The sequence below is a fragment of the Chenopodium album genome, chromosome 2 (assembly GCF_948465745.1).
Source record: "Chenopodium album chromosome 2, dcCheAlbu1.1, whole genome shotgun sequence".
NCBI classification, from domain to species: domain Eukaryota; kingdom Viridiplantae; phylum Streptophyta; class Magnoliopsida; order Caryophyllales; family Amaranthaceae; genus Chenopodium; species Chenopodium album.
The window spans coordinates 72773884-72790158 of NC_137835.1; the positions used below are offsets into that span (position 1 = coordinate 72773884).

At 36.4% G+C, this 16275-nt stretch overlaps 1 protein-coding gene and 1 long non-coding RNA gene across 2 annotated transcripts; one reads left to right on the top strand and one right to left on the bottom strand.

The window, feature by feature from the left end:
- The first annotated feature begins 8901 nt into the window (after nt 1-8901).
- LOC145575341 (uncharacterized) lies at nt 8902-10040 on the top strand. Its single transcript, XM_081633225.1, has 2 exons — nt 8902-9301; nt 9394-10040. Exons 1-2 carry the CDS (start codon nt 8902-8904, stop codon nt 10038-10040), a joined length of 1047 nt encoding a protein of 348 aa, XP_081489351.1.
- Nucleotides 10041-10420: 380 nt separating this feature from the next.
- LOC145587273 (uncharacterized) lies at nt 10421-11600 on the bottom strand. The gene is made up of 4 exons (XR_014101237.1): nt 11258-11600; nt 10934-10989; nt 10729-10829; nt 10421-10554 (listed from the first exon to the last, which is right to left on the bottom strand). It is a non-coding gene; the product is annotated as an uncharacterized LOC145587273 (long non-coding RNA).
- Nucleotides 11601-16275: the final 4675 nt, after the last annotated feature.

Consider the following 16275-nt stretch of genomic DNA (forward strand, 5'->3'; position numbering starts at 1 on the left):
TAGGGATTGTGGAATATTTTCACAATTAATTCCTCTTGGAACACCAAAATCAAACGGTGTAGTGTCAGAAAGGAGAAATTGAACTTTGCTAGACATGGTTTTATCTATTATGAGCTTTATAGATTTACACAAATCGTTCTGGGGTTATGCTTTAGAAATAGTTTCAAAAGTACCAAACAAAAGCCCGTTTGGAGCTGGAAAAGACCCCATATGAGTTGTGGAACGGAAAAGTTCCAAAGTTGTATTTTCTTTAGATTTGGGGTTCTAAAGCTTATAAAAAACATTTCCAAAGCGATAAACTAAGTCCCAAATCAGACAAATGTTTCTTTGTGCAGTGGGTTATCCCAAGGAAACAAGAGGGTATTACTTCAACAATCGCGAAGATAATAAAGTGTTTGTTGCTCGCGATGACATCTTTATAGAAAAATAATTTTTTTCTAAAAATTCTAGTGGGATTAAAGTGGTTCTCAAAGATATCCGAGACGAGAAACAAATGGATGTGGATAACACCACGTCAGAGGCAAGGGCACATGAGTCAACTCAGTTGACAAATCATGTGTCGGTGCAAGCTAAATTCAACTAGCAAAACTCCTATCATCCCACTTGAATCTAATTCACACGAAAATCTCTAAAGAGTTGAAGAGAATATCTCTATTGTTGCTCGTACCCTTCGTAAGCCACTCACAATCAGAAATAAACAGTTTGTTGGTGTTCTATTAACTGCAGATTCCGAAAATTTCCTATTGGAATGCGTGGAACCTTCAACCTACAAGCAATCTTTGGCAATCCTCGACTCTGAGAAAAGGCTTGATGCCATGAAATCGGAAACGGACTCCATGTCTGAAGATGATGTGTGGACCCTATTAGACTTGCTTGAAGGGGTAAAACCTATTGGTTGCAAATGGTTTTACAAGATCAAAACAGGCAAAGATGGGAATTTCTACATCTCTAAAGCAAGACTGGTTGTAAAAAACTTCATGAAAATTCATGGTCTTGACTATGATGAAACCTTTTCCCTAGTAGCAATGCATAAGTCAATTCGGATTCGTCTAGCGATTGCTGCATTTTTTTATAATGAAATTTGGCAGATAGATGTCAAAACCTCATTCTTAAATGAGTTCTTAGCGGAGGATGTGTATATGAGACAACCTAAGTGTAACACTCCCGATTTACTAGCTAATAATAAATAAGAAATAAAGGAAAAATAGACTACCTTTAAATAAAATTGCGGAAGCATACACTTAAATCGGAGGTATTACCGCCACACTCAACAACTTGTCGAGTGTTAAGGCTTACAAAATCCCAATAATTACAACCCAATAAACTAGGTGAGCTATTTATACAACTTTATAAACTCATGACATCACACTAATCGAAACACTTGAGCTCCTTTAGCTACGACCACTTGATCAACCTGCTTAGAAAATCTTGACTGCTCACCATTAAGGACAAATTCCAAAATAGATCATCGCAGGGCCACCATAAGAAAAAGACATGGCCGCAAATACAAATAGCACAATAAAACAACACACACGTCAGCAAAAATCTGAGTAATCACCACATATCAGAATATAGAGTATAATATAATAATTAACATTATTAGATCAATTAAACAATGTAGTTCGAAACTACATTACACATTGTACTCTGAAAATAACCTTTGTCAAACTCAACCTCGAATAATAGTATGAACCTTTACTCAACTCATAACTAATAAGTGTGTCATGCACATTGTTCTATACCTAGCCTTGGACATGGGTAATTCGAATAAAACCAACAAGTATAAAAACTTGAATACTCTCAATAACAAAAAAAAAACCTTAAACCAGACCACATACAGGCCAATTCCCACTGTAGGGGACCATATAAAAAAAATAATAAAGATTGTACCTCATTCTTAACTCATGATTATCATCCGCTTACCAACATGCCAAGGACTAAGGTATACAACGATGAGCCTCAGACCAAGAACAAAATAATAATTCCTCAACCTTTTGATCTCATACATTGATCAAATAATAATTCACATGATAATAAATAGTATCTCAATATTGGCACATGTTCCCAAATAACATAACAAGATCAACTCAATTCAATTCAAAAACATCTCAACTCTTAGGGAAATAAAACTAGTTCCCAAAAATAATCAAATCTTAACCCAAAAATAATACTCTGCATTAGTAACCCTAAACCTCGATAAAACAATACTCCCTATAGCAACAACATTAAAACCCTAGTAGTAATCAATTATAACCAATAAAAGTAATACGATACTCAAATCCAATCAAATCATATAATACAAATAATCAATAATCATATAAATATACAAACTTGATCACACGAACTATATATAATTATAAAATTTACCCATAAAATAATATAGAGTACAAATAATAAATCATATCACACATAACAATACGAAATATAATACTTGCGGAACATCTCCAAAGTTTCGTGTGATGATTACCTTTAACTACAGCAAGAAATAGCGCTGGGCAACACTGAAGTTCGTAAGCTTTGATTATACGAAGAAAAATAAATTTTTGAGGCTTCTTTATTGATCACAAAGTGATGTAATCATCATATGAAACATTAGATATGATGATGGAGATTGGTTAATGAAAAACAAATTAAAGAGAACAAAAGTTAGTTTTGGTATAAGAGTAAAACGCATAAAAAAAACGGCCAGCTACTTTTTTTTTTAATCAATATTTTTTTTAAGGGTTAACAATAGTTATAGGGTTTAAAATAGCTTATATACGTTTTGAATTGTACAATGCAATTTAAACAAGATGGGGTTTTAAAACTTTACGAACTCTAAATAAAATTATTAGATTAGAAAAGTTATATAATAAATAAAAATAATTTTTTTATATAAAATATATTATATAAAATCATAAAATATTCGGGTATTACACTGAGGGTTTTGAAGATCTAGAAAATCCTAGAAAGGTTTGCAAGCATCTCGGAGTTGGAACATTCGTTTCGATGAGGAAATCAAATAGCTAAGTATTCTCATGAGCGAAGAAGAACCTTGTGTTTATAAGAAGGTTAATGGAAGCAGCCTTTTCTTCCTAGTGTTGTATGTAGATGACATACCATGAACCCAATCCCGCGCCCAAACCAAATCGAATCGGGGCTAAGGTTGAGGCTGGGTACGCCGGTACGGTGTGGTGCGTGGTTCAGGTGGTCTGCTGGGCTGGGCTGTCCTGGTTTCGTTGGTCGGCTAAGGGGAGTCTGCAGCGCGGGTTGGGGTGACGACGGTGGACCAGGTAGAACCGGCGCCGGTGGTGAAGGTGGTGGCCGAGGTAAGAGTTTAGGGTTTTTCTTTTTTTTTCTAATTTTTTTTAGTTTTTTTAAAATCCAGTAGATAAGTGACACGTGTTAATAACTGGTGGTGAAAACAATTTTTTTAGTTTTTTTGTGGTGTTATAATAAAAACTATTTTTTTGTGGTGTTATAATCAAAATTTGGGGTTTTTTTTATGGTGTTATTTTCAAAAATTTCCTTAAAATGAAACCTAACAAGATCTTAAAAAAAACCTAAAAATAACAACACATCAAACAAAAATACAAATATATCAAATAATATAAAAAAACACAAAAAAAACGAACAAAAAATGAATGAAACTACAAGAATTATCAAAAACACTACAAAATTCAAACAAAAAAGCAACAAAAAAAAATCAAACGAAAAAAACACCAATAAAACATCCACCAAATTGAACATAAGTAAATGAAATTAAACACATAAACAATAATATCCTTTAAATAAAGGAAATTCAACCCCAAAAATCAAAGTTAACTTCAAATTATTGAAAATAGACACAAATAACCAAAATAAAATGGAAATAAATGAAACAAAAACGGCAATTCAAGCACAAAATTATGAATATAGACAAAAAAAAATCAGAAAACAAACAAAAACCACAATAATAAAAACGAAAAAAATACAAAAAAAAAAAAATGAGGATACCTTCAAAAATTTCCTCTCTGGATTTTCATGGTCAAATTCGACCATAAAAATAAAAATTCCAGATTAATTTTTATGGTCGAATTTAACCAAATGAACTCCAACATCACGAAATTGGACCTCAAAACATGAAATTTGATAAACCAAAAGAAATTTGATCATGAATTTTGTTTCTTTTCACATTAGAAACAAAGAAAAAAGAGGAAAATGGAGAGGAGAGGAGAAAGAAACTGAGAGAAGGTTGGGAAGAGGAGAGCAAAACAGGGAAATAGAGTGGGGAGGAGAGGAGAGAGAAACCGAGAGGGGAAATAGAGAGGAGAAATGGCGGAAGACTATTTAGGGTTGGGTGTGGGCTTTTGAATTGGTATTTAAATATCATTAATTTCAAAAAAAAACTCAACTCTACAACAGCCATAAGCTGTCGCAAATTACGACGGTTTCAAAAACCGTCGTAATTTGCGATAATTTATAGTTGTCATAAGTATTAATTTTTTTTATCAGTATTTTTAGTGTGTTTTGCGATAGTTTATTGGCTAAAAACTGTCGTAACTCAACGACGGTTTTAAAAAAAACCATCGTAATAATATTACGAAAGCTATAAAAGCCGTCATAGAATTAAAATATTAAGACAGTTTACCTAGCTGTCGTAGAAAAAATGTCGTTATAACCCGGATTCTAGTAGTGTCCCTCGCCGAAGAAGGCTGTAAATCACAGCGATATGAAAGAGGGTATGAAGAATGTACGATTTGCAACAACGATCGTAGCTTTGCTTATGGAATGTTTATTTGATTCTATTATTATGTATTTGTTACATCTAAATCTCTTTTTAGATGTCGTATGACTTATTTATGAATTAATTTATTTCAAAAAAAAAAAAATCACCTAAACCTAACTCTCTTTATTTTTGTTTGAGTAGAGTAAGGGTAATTGTTACCTTAGCTTTTAGAGAGGTAACAAATGGGTGGATCATTACCCTTAGATAATGGTAACTATTACCTAAGCCTTCTAACCAAACACTTGGTAATGTTTACTTGAATCTATTTTCAACCATAACAATAATACTCTTACCAAACATGCTCTAAATCTAGGCTATTAAGCCTATAATGCTATAGGTAGAGATAAGAAAGCGAATGTAAATTATAGTAGAAATAACTGAGATTCGTATGATGTTTGATGTACACCCTTTGGTCTGTTGTTTCGTTTTGCTTTTATAGAGGTGTCCCGTAACAATTACTCAATTGTGGGTTGGAAATTTCCCCTCGTGACAGTTAACTTCTATTTAATGCTTCTTTTCTTCTTTTAATTTGATTTGATTAGGGCAGCCAATTCAAAGGTGTTGTGCGCAGGGTGGGAAGCCCTTTTGGCTTAATTTTTCTTGGTTTGTGATTGCACTTGACAAGGAGTTAATGGACTTATAGAGGAATATCTCTCTATTGCTTAGCCTTAATTTTTCTTGGCTTGTGTTTGCACTGCACATGGAGTTATTCGTCTGCTGTCGAAGGTTCTTGTCTTTTATGTTGTAGAATATTCTCAGAAATGTGATACAACATGCTGCACCCTTATTTATTTAAGTAGTGAAAAAACACGTGCTAACACTTTATATAGGAAATTATGATATTAATATATCTTTGCGCTCATTGACCTAATTGGAAACAAAAAGGTACATCATATAGCAGTACATGATGGAGTGGTATTAATACATAATAGTATTCAAATACACATGATTTCACAATGCTAAAAAATTAATAGATATTCATATTATGAACTCAGACAAAATGCTTCTCACAATTTGGTTTTGCAGTAAATTAACCCTATGCAACCCATAATTCTCTTAATAATTCCCTTGAATCCCTTCTTGCTTTCTTCCCCTTTTCACCGTAGTAAATTTGGTTTCCTTTCTTTCTAGTACATCTACTTCGGCACAATCATAGATTAATTTCATTAGTTTCAATGTCTTTTAAACACAATTATGTGCAAGTCGTTATTTTTCGACCTTCACAAAATGTAGAAAAAAAATCTCCCACATAAAGCAACAGCCTTTCGTTGTCTAGTTACTAATTTTGTCATGTAATAAAATCATAACCCCCTTTAAATTAAAAATAGAAAATTTTAAACTTTATTATTCCATTCTTCATTTAATTTCTAATTAATTGATGGGTCTTAAGAAAAATTATAAAATTACACTTGGGAGTAAGGAGGTAAAAAAACATTTTGAGGGGTATAATAGTACGTGCACTATTCATAAGAATAATCTCCTATTTTTTATAAAGTAAGGAAGTAGGGAAATCCTTAGGGCCTCTTCTCATTGACTAAACTGAGCTGAAGTGAAGTGAACTGAACTTATTAGAGCTGAATTGAACTGAAATGAATATTTTATAAGAGAAGGAAATTAGGAGCTGAACTGAACTGAAAATAATCGTATGAGAACAGGCCCTTAGTTTCTTGATCTTGTTTAGGGATTGATTGACTTCATTCATCATGCAAATGGGCCTTTTGGATTCACCGTTGGCACATACTTTAATTATCCCTTTAGATTTGGGTCTAGACCCTTAGAGTATACTTCCTCCGTTTTTCTTTAGATGCAACACACCATTTAGCACGGTAATTAAGAAAGTTGAGGTTTACATGATATAATAAACTTTAAAATAGGATAAGTGGTTGTTAGGAGTGTAATTTAGTGGGTCATGTGCTTTAAATAAGGGAAATAATGAGTATAGTTTTTCCCTAAAATAACTTTCCTTTTATAGTGTGTTGCAAGTATTGTGTCATTTCCTTTTTAGGGAAGTGTTGCAAGTAAAAGAAAAAGGAGGAAGTACATAAATACTACCTCTTGCAACTTTGGGATATTATTTGTAATATATAAAATATTTCAAAGTTGCAACTAAAAGTTAGCGGAGGTAGTAAAATTGGTTCCAACACTTACGAGTATTTATTTTGTTTGATTTATAATCCTTTCTCTAAATAATGTGTATGTCTCAATTCGTTTGAAATGGAAATTGTTTCACATAATATTTTTTCATCTGTTTGTTTTTGTTAAGATATATTAGTTAATAATATATCTTTGACTTTGTATATAATTAGTTTCCTCCTTTGTAGCTTAGAATATTGGAAAATTTGTCAAAAATAACACCACCTTTGGCCGATCTTCCCGTAATAGCACCACCTTTTGATTATTCCAGAATAACACCACCTTTCACATGCATTTGCCGAAAATGGTACAAAACCGGTTGGTAACCTGGTTTATAGGTTACATATAACACGTGTCACAATCTCATTGGTTGATTCTTTTTATTTTTAATTTTGATTTAAAAAATAAAAGAAAAACATAAAAAAATAAAAATAAATAACCTTAAATTTTTTTTAAAAAAAATAAAAAAAAAAACCCTTCCAACCCAGCCCCCCTCCACTGCCCAGCCCCATAATTCATCGGAAAACACCAGCCTCCCCCAACCTAGCCCCCATTTGCGGCCTCCCATGACCTTCCCCTTCCTTTCCTTTCCCCATTTCCTCCATTTTCCGACCAGTACCAACCACCCTTGCTCCGTCGCAACTAAACCACCACATTCATCTAATAATTCAAGGTATGGGAATAGGAGGTCGACGAAATCGACGGGTTGTGGGAAGGGGATTGGGGCTAAAACCAGGGGTCGAGAAAGGTACAGGGGGAGGGGATAGGGCCGAAAAAGGTACGGTGGTCGTGGAGGGACTGAGGGAGGTTGAGATTAGGATGAGGAATGGGTTTTTCGAGATGGTTGGTGGTTTAGGGGGAGGGGATTTGACGGTTCAGGGGGGAGACGGCGGTTCAGGGGAGGGACAATGGTCGGCGCGGCGCTCTGGCATTGGTTGGCAGGCAGGGGGTCGGGCTGGTAGGTGGTGGACTGGTGGGCGGCAATAAAGGGTGGTTGACTGGTTGGGCTGGTATGAAGGGGGTGTCGGGAAGGGGAAGGGGTGCCAAAAAGGGGTCGGGAAAGGGAGGGGGTACCGGAAAGGGGGTCAGGAAGGGGAGGGGTGCTGGAAATTGGGAAGAGGGTCGGGGAGAAGGTGGTTTTAAGGTGGGTGGTCTTAGTGGGGGTGGTGGTCTGGTGGATGCCGATGAAAGGGGTGGGCAGGGAGGATGGGAATGTGGAAGAGGGGGTTTATTTATTTATTTATTTATTTAATTTTTTTTTTTTTTTTTGTAAATGTTTAGGTTTTTTATGTTTTTTTTTAAATCAAAAATATAAAAATATAAACTGACTAGTCATATTAGGACACGTGTTCCAGGATTACCTGAAAAACAGGTTACCGGTTTTTTGTTTTATTTTTGGCAAATGCATGTGAAAGGTGGTGTTATTCTGGAATAATAAAAAGGTGGTGCTATTATGGGAAGACCGGCCAAAGGTGGTGTTATTTTTGACAAATTTTCCTAGAATATTTGATGTATATCTCATAGCATAATTAGTGCCTAGTCTTTAGCTTGTAAATTGATATATATTCTGAGTAATTGGAATGCAATAGTCACGGAATACATTTCCTTCATGGTATCAGTAGACTAGGGTTACTTTTCCGCTGCACCCTAGCGTTTCCGCCCAACTTCCCTCTGTTTTCTTCTTCTTTCCCCTGCTTTCTTCTTCTCTCTGTTTTCCGGCAGCCATGGTGGACAACAAAATTCACCCAGCCATGACTGTTAACAACATCAAAACAGCGATTCCTATCACTCTTGAGATGGAAAATTCGCTTTACTCCACATGGGCGGAGCTATTCAAAGTCCACGCTCGTTCTCACCGTGTTCTAAATCACATCATTGCTCCTGCAAAGAAGGTTCCTGCACCTTCAACTGATGAGGAGAAGGAGCAATGGGCGACCATTGATGCCGCCGTCCTTGGGTGGATTTATTCCACCATTTCCCATGATTGATTGAACACTATTATAGAACCTGACTCCACGGCTATGGAAGCTTGGAATCGACTTCGTGACGTATTTCAGGACAATCAAAATTCTCGAGCCGTGGCCCTTGAACATGAGTTTTCGAGCACTCAAATGGAGGACTTTCCCAATGCTTCGGCATATTGTCAAAGGCTTAAAAGCCTCTCTGATCAACTGACCAATGTAGGAGCACCGGTGGATAATAACCGGCTTGTTCTTCAATTGGTTTCTGGCCTCATGGAACCGTACAAGGGGGTTGCAACCTTGATTCGCCAAAGCAACCCTCTCCCTCAGTTTTACCAAGCCCGTTCGATGCTTACTTTGGAGGAAGCGGGCTTGGCAAAACAGGCAGCCTCTTCTTCTTCCTCGGCGGCAGCCATGGTGGCGAGCACACGGGATGGTGACTCGGGTTTGGATGGCTCGGGTAACTATCGTGGCAAGGGCAAAAAAAAAAAAATCAAAACCGGAAGGGGAACAACGACGGTGGTCGGAGTTCTGGGTCCGGTGGTGTTCAAGGTTCTGGTGGCGCCGGCGGTGGTGGTCAAGGTGCTGGCGGCCGTGGTCCTTCACAGCAGCAGCAGTGGGCGTCCATGCCCCCTTGGCAGCAGCAGTACCCACCTTGGGTTTGGCCATGGGCTGCTCCACCTTGCCCATATCCAACCCAAGGTTGGGCCAGACCTCAAGGGCCCAACAGGCAGCAACAACAAGGCCTGCTTGGTCCTCGGCCTCAACATCAAGCGTATACTGCTTCTTCTCAGCCTTATGTTCCAACAGATTTGGAGTCGGCTTTCCACACCATGTCTCTACAGCAGCCCGATCCCTCGTGGTACATGGATACCGGTGCTACTTCTCATATGACATCCACCAATGGTAATCTCTCGTCTTATTTTAATTTGAGCAATCATCATAATGGTATTATTGTTGGTAGTGGTCATACTATTCCAATTCGTGGTTGTGGAAATACTACTTTACCGTCCCCTAATCCTCCTTTGTCTCTCTCTAATGTCCTCCATGCCCCCAAACTCATTAAAAATCTAATTTCTGTTCGTAGATTTACCACTGATAATTGTGTGTCTGTTGAGTTTGACCCTTATGGTTTTTCTGTGAAGGACTATCGGACGAGGATGCCCACTACTACAAAAATGGGCAAAGAGACCCGTTAAAATATGCATAAGAGACCTCATTTGGACGGGTCTCTATCTCAGGGGTCTCTTTGATAAAGTGACCCTTCTAATGGGGGGGGGGGTTCTGTTTAGTAGAACAACAAGACCTGTTGTTAGAGATAAGGGGTCTGCTAGGTAAGGTATGGAATTGATATTTTAGAAGGTAAACAGACCCGTCATCTGAGATAGGGGGTTTCTTTGGTGGTATCAGTGAAACCTGTTACGTTAGATAACAGGTCTCTTTGTTGTATTTTTGAAAATTAAAAAAAAAAAATTACATTTCATACGTACAATTCGCATTTGAAATTTGTATTTTTATGTTGAATTCAAATTGGCGGAATAACATTGGACTAAATAGAATTCATGATATACAATCAAAATCAACAAAAATTAGATTGAACCATAATAATAAAAATAAAATTATTTAACTTCACTAAAAATTACAAATATAGTTACATCAATATGGAGCTTGAGTACTATTTCCAAGTGAGAATTCAGTTTAGCATATGCACATCTAACAAACAAAAAAGAAAGAAAAAAAGAATCAATATCATTGAAAATAAACCCAACAATTAATGAATAAAATAAGTGATGCACAATTAATTAAACACTACCACCAGGTAGGCCGCAGACCACAATTATATATGTAAATGATATACGAAGTATATGGAAATGGAAAAGGTGTGACCTCTGCTTAATCAATCACCCAACCATGATTCAAGGCACCTGCAAACCATAGTACGAATCCACCGCTTCCGCAAGCTTAGACCACCAGCGTAGCCTTGCCTTCTTAACAATTATATCAACCAAATTTTCACGCTATTAAAAGGAATTGTACAATAAATATGAGGATAATTTGACAAAAAAGCAGATTAAAATGCATAATCACTTACTCCCTTCATTCATCAAATTTTAGGGCCATTAGTTTTTCCCGTCTTATTGAAACTTCCTGTGTCAAATAATAAAACCAAATGAAGTTAAAAAAAATAACAAATAAACGGATAGTTATTAGCGAAAAAAAAATTAAATGTTTAATTAATTCAGCAAATTTTTTTTATATAAAAAAAATGAAACCCTAGATCTAATCCATCCAAATTACTCTTCACAATTCAGAAGCTAATCTAATATCTAACTCAAAACAACAAAATCGCAATTAGCAACAAATTAGATATGAATTCAGTTTACAAATTAGCAATTGACCAAAAAAAAAACTTAACCTTTGAATAATTGAAGAAGAAACTCGAACTATGCCGTAAAAAGAAAAAGAAAAATCGAACTATAGTTGTTGTTGCTGTGTGGTCAACCGGATGCCGCCTTAAGTGGTGGTGAAACACTTGTAAATCAGATCTTGATTTATTTGGTGATTGATATCTAAAGTACTTCAATTCTTTGGCGACTTGATTAAGTAGATTGTAATAATTTTAGGTGATAAAAATAGAAAAAGGAGATGATTCCAATGTGGGTTTTAGACAAAGAGAAGGAGCAAAGGAAATAAAACCTTCAATAAGTAAAACGACAGGCCTTTTGCATCTCACTCTCTTTTTCCCACCACAGTAGTGGACCCTAGTACATTTAAGAGACCCGTTTAATTTACCAACGGGTCTCTTATCTATTAGACTTATTTTCTTCTACACATAAGAGACCTGTTACCTCTAATATTAGATCTTTTACATCAAGCATACCTATTATTGAGATAACAGGTCTTTTATTAGGGGCCACTTTTCTAGATTTTGTAGTAGTGGCCCATAATGAGATGTGATAGCCAAGGGGACCTTTATCCACTCACTACCACCTTCTCACGTTCTTCTCCATCAACCTTCACGGCCTTAGCTTCATCCATTTGGCATGATAGATTGGGACATCCGGGATCTTCTATTTTAAAGACTCTTAGTAATAATAAAAGCATTGAATGTACTCACTCCTCTAGTTCTAGTGTTTGTCATTCATGTGTACTTGGAAAACATGTTAAATTGCCATTTGTTTCTTCTATTTCTACTACTACTATGCCTTTTGATATTGTTCATAGTGATCTTTGGTCATCACCCGTTTTGAGTTCATCGGGACATCGTTATTATATGCTTATTTTGGATGATTATTCGAAATTTTTGTGGACTTTTCCCTTAGCTAAGAAATCGGATGTTTTTGATAAAGTCTTAGCATTTCAAGCATTAATTCGAACCCAATTTGAACGACCTATTAAGACTTTTCAATGTGACAATGGGAGAGAGTATGATAATGGACCTTTTTGGGCTATGTGTGAGTCTAATGGTATGTCATTTCGTCTTTCATGTCCACATACATCATCACAAAATGGGAAGGGCGAGAGGAAAATAAGATCATTGAATAATATTATTCGCACCCTTCTAGCACATGCCTCCTTACCACCTTCTTTTTGGCATCATGCGTTACAAATGGCCACTTATCTCCATAACATAATTCCAAGTAAGTTACTAGAGTCTAAGTCACCTTTAGAGGTTCTATATCAAAGAAAGCCGTCTTATTCTCATTTACGTGTCTTTGGTTGCTTGTGTTACCCTCTCTTTCCGTCTACTACTATTAATAAACTTCAAGCTCGTTCTACACCTTGTGTTTTCTTGGGGTTTCCACCTAATCATAGGGGTTACAAGTGTTATGATTTATCTACTCATAAGATATTCATAAGCCGACATGTTGTGTTTGATGAATCGGTTTTTCCTTTTTCTAAGTTGCATACACCTTCTTCTCACACGTATGATTTTTTGGATGAAGGGCTCCATCCTTCTATCATCCACCAAATGTAACTTCCTCCCTCTACACCTTTGGGGCAGCCTGCTTCGTTAGCCCAAACCGAATCCAGCCCAGCTGCACCCACGAGCCCACCTTCTCCTCTCCCTTCTCCTTCTGGGCCGCGTCCTCATTCCCCTCCACATAGCGCAATCCGCAGCCCACCTCTCTCTCCTCCATCCTCTAGCATACTAGCCACTGTTGGGCATAATAGGTTGCTAGTGGACCGTGGGCCTGTTCAATCAGCCACGGCCCACTCGCAACCTACCCTAACAGTTGGCCCACGTGCTCCTCCTCCCCTTAGCCCACATATTCAACTTCCAATTTTCAATCCTTCTTCTACCATTATCACGAGAAGCAAAAATGGGATAATTAAACCAAATCCGAAATATAAAAATTTCAACACTATGGTTTCTAATGTTACGAAATCCCCTCTCCCTCGTAACCCCGTTTCTGCTCTTCGTGACCCGAATTGGAAAATGGCTATGGATGATGAATATAATGCTCTTATTAAAAATAAGACGTGGGAGTTGGTGCCCCGTCCACCTGATGTTAATGTTATTCGTTCTATGTGGATTTTTACTCACAAGGTGAAATCTGACGGTTCTTTTGAGAGGCATAAAGCCCGTCTTGTAGGTGATGGCAAAACACAACAGGTTGGCATTGATTGTGGGGAGACTTTTAGTCCGGTTATGAAGCCGGCTACTATCCGTACTGTTCTTAGCCTGGCTTTGTCTAAAGCTTGGTCGATACATCAACTTAATGTTAAGAACGCTTTTCTGCATGGTGAGCTTCAAGAGACAGTTTATATGCATCAACCCCTTGGGTACCGTGATAAAACTCACCCTGATTATGTGTGTTTATTGCGGGGCTCTTTATATGGTCTTAAGCAGGCACCCCGGGCGTGGTATAAGAGGTTTGCAGATTTTGTTGCTTATATTGGTTTCACTAATAATAAGAGTGACAATTCCCTGTTTATTTATCGTCAAGGGAAAAATGTGGCTTATTTGCTTTTATATGTTGATGACATTATTCTCACAGCTTCTTCTGATACTCTGCGGCGTTCTATTATGTCCCTTCTTAGCTCGGAGTTTGCTATGAAGGACTTGGGTCACCTTAATTATTTTCTTGGCATAGCTGTGACACGACATAAGGGTGGATTATTTTTGTCACAACGTAAATATGCGGAGGAAATTATTGACCGTGCAGGGATGGCTTCTTGCAAGCCTTCGGCTACACCCGTTGAGGTGAAACCGAAGGACAGTTCTACAGGTTTACCTTGTACCGATCCTACATTGTATCGTAGTCTTGCAGGGGCCTTGCAATACCTTACTTTCACTAGACCGGATATATCTTATGCGGTCCAACAGGTTTGCTTACATATGCATGATCCGAAAGAGAGTCATATGGCTGCTCTCAAATGAGTTATTCGGTACATCCAGGGGACTATTGAACATGGTTTGCATCTGTATCCATCATCTATTTCATCTCTTGTTTCTTATACAGATGCTGATTGGGCCGGGTGTCCGGATACTAGACGCTCCACATCTGGATATTGTGTATATTTGGGTGACAATTTGATTTCTTGGTCCTCGAAACGACAACCTACTCTATCTAAGTCTAGTGCTGAGGCAGAGTACAGGGGCGTTGCTAATGTGGTTTCTGAGTCGTGTTGGCTTCGAAATTTACTTTTAGAGCTACATTGTCCGATTAGAAAGGCAACATTGGTGCATTGTGACAATGTGAGTGCTATTTATCTTTTTGGCAATCCGGTGCAACATCTACGAACAAAGCACATAGAGATGGACATTTTGTTTGTTCGGGAAAAGGTTGCCCGCGGTGAGGTCCGTGTTCTTCATGTCCCTTCTAGGCACCAAATCGCAGATATTTTTACAAAGGGGCTTCCTCGTGTGCTCTTTGAAGACTTCAAGGATAGTCTAAGTGTTCGTCCTCCTCCCGCTTAGACTATGGGGGTGTGTTAAGATATATTAGTTAATAACTAGTCTTCTGGCCCGTGCGATGCACGGGTTATTCATATAAAATTTTATTGATAGATAAGTGAAGAAATATCAGTAAGTTATTATAGGGTATAATATGTAATCGAAAACATGATTAAACAAATTAAAATTTTGGAACTTTAATCGAAAAAAAGGCTTAAATAAAAGGTGGAAGGGCTAAAATTAAAGAGAGAATTGGAAAAGGTTGAATTAAAGGGGAGAGATAAAGTGTGTATGAAAGATGAATTATAAGTTTAATAAAAGAATTAAAAAAATAGTGTAATAAAAAATTAATAGTGTAAGATGACATGTGGCACTATGGTTAGAGAAGTGTAATAGAATGGATGGGATGGGACATGTGTCTTTCTTAGTTTCTTGGTTATAGTTTTTAAATACTAAGTATAGATATAGATATATCTTTGACTTTGTATATAATTAGTTTCCTCCTTTGTAGCTTAGAATATTTGGTGTATATCTCATAGCATAATTAGTGCCTAGTCTTTAGCTTGTAAATTGATATATATTCTGAGTAATTGGAATGCAATAGTCACGGAATACATTTCCTTCGGTTTTGGCAAGCATCAATTATGTGTTTATGTCTTCATTCGTTTTGTTGAATTCACATATACGAAGTGTTTATATTATTATTATTATTATTATTATTTTTATAATAATTTCATTCTACAATATGATAATAAGGGTAATTTAGACATTTTAGAGGGACATAACCTCTTCACTAGCTCGCCCCTTGATTTTTATACGTATAATAGTTTGTAATAGAGATAAATATACCTTTTTTTAACATGTTGATTTAAATTTACTAGCCAGACTTGTCTCAAGTGGTAAGCAACTTGATGTCGCTTAAGGAAGAACTCGAGTTCGAGCCTCACCGCATGCGGAAACTTCTATTGGGAGACTTACCCACCATAAGCTAGTTTTGCGACAAGGGTCGGATGTGGATGTAGTCGGAGCTAAGTTTAGGTAAACGTCTAGACATCCTAAAAAAATATCATATCATATCACTAATATATATAAAGCTGGTCTCGCAACCAAGTCACGAGACAACGACACATTATTGTCGTGACACATAGGATGCTAAATAAGTGATGTTTAGATAATTTTTTTTAAAAAATAAATAAATTTGTTGTATAGAGTTTTATTATAGATAGAATTCTAATATTTCATATATAAAATTAATAATAACTTTTAATAAATATCCTATAATTTTATTCTAGTTCCATCATCAAATTCGTTATAAAAAGTTCTTTAAAATAAGATCCATTTATAATATATTTAATTTACTTTTTAAAAAATAGAGAATTAATAAACAAAAAACAATTTAAGTTCAATAAAAATAATTCCAAATCAATAATAACTTAGATATTCACAAAATAAACTACAAAGAGTACACTTTTATTTAATTAAATAAGCGATATGACATCGTATGTCTAAATATCCTACATATTAAAAGGGAT

Excerpts from the sequence above, each read along its gene's own strand:
- LOC145575341 (XM_081633225.1), top strand. The coding sequence starts at position 8,902 with ATGGAAGCTTGGAATCGACTTCGTGACGTATTTCAGGACAATCAAAAT. Across the intron at positions 9,302-9,393 it reads CTCGGGTTTGGATGGCTCGG|GTTCTGGTGGCGCCGGCGGT; the intron begins GTAACTATCGTG and ends GTGGTGTTCAAG.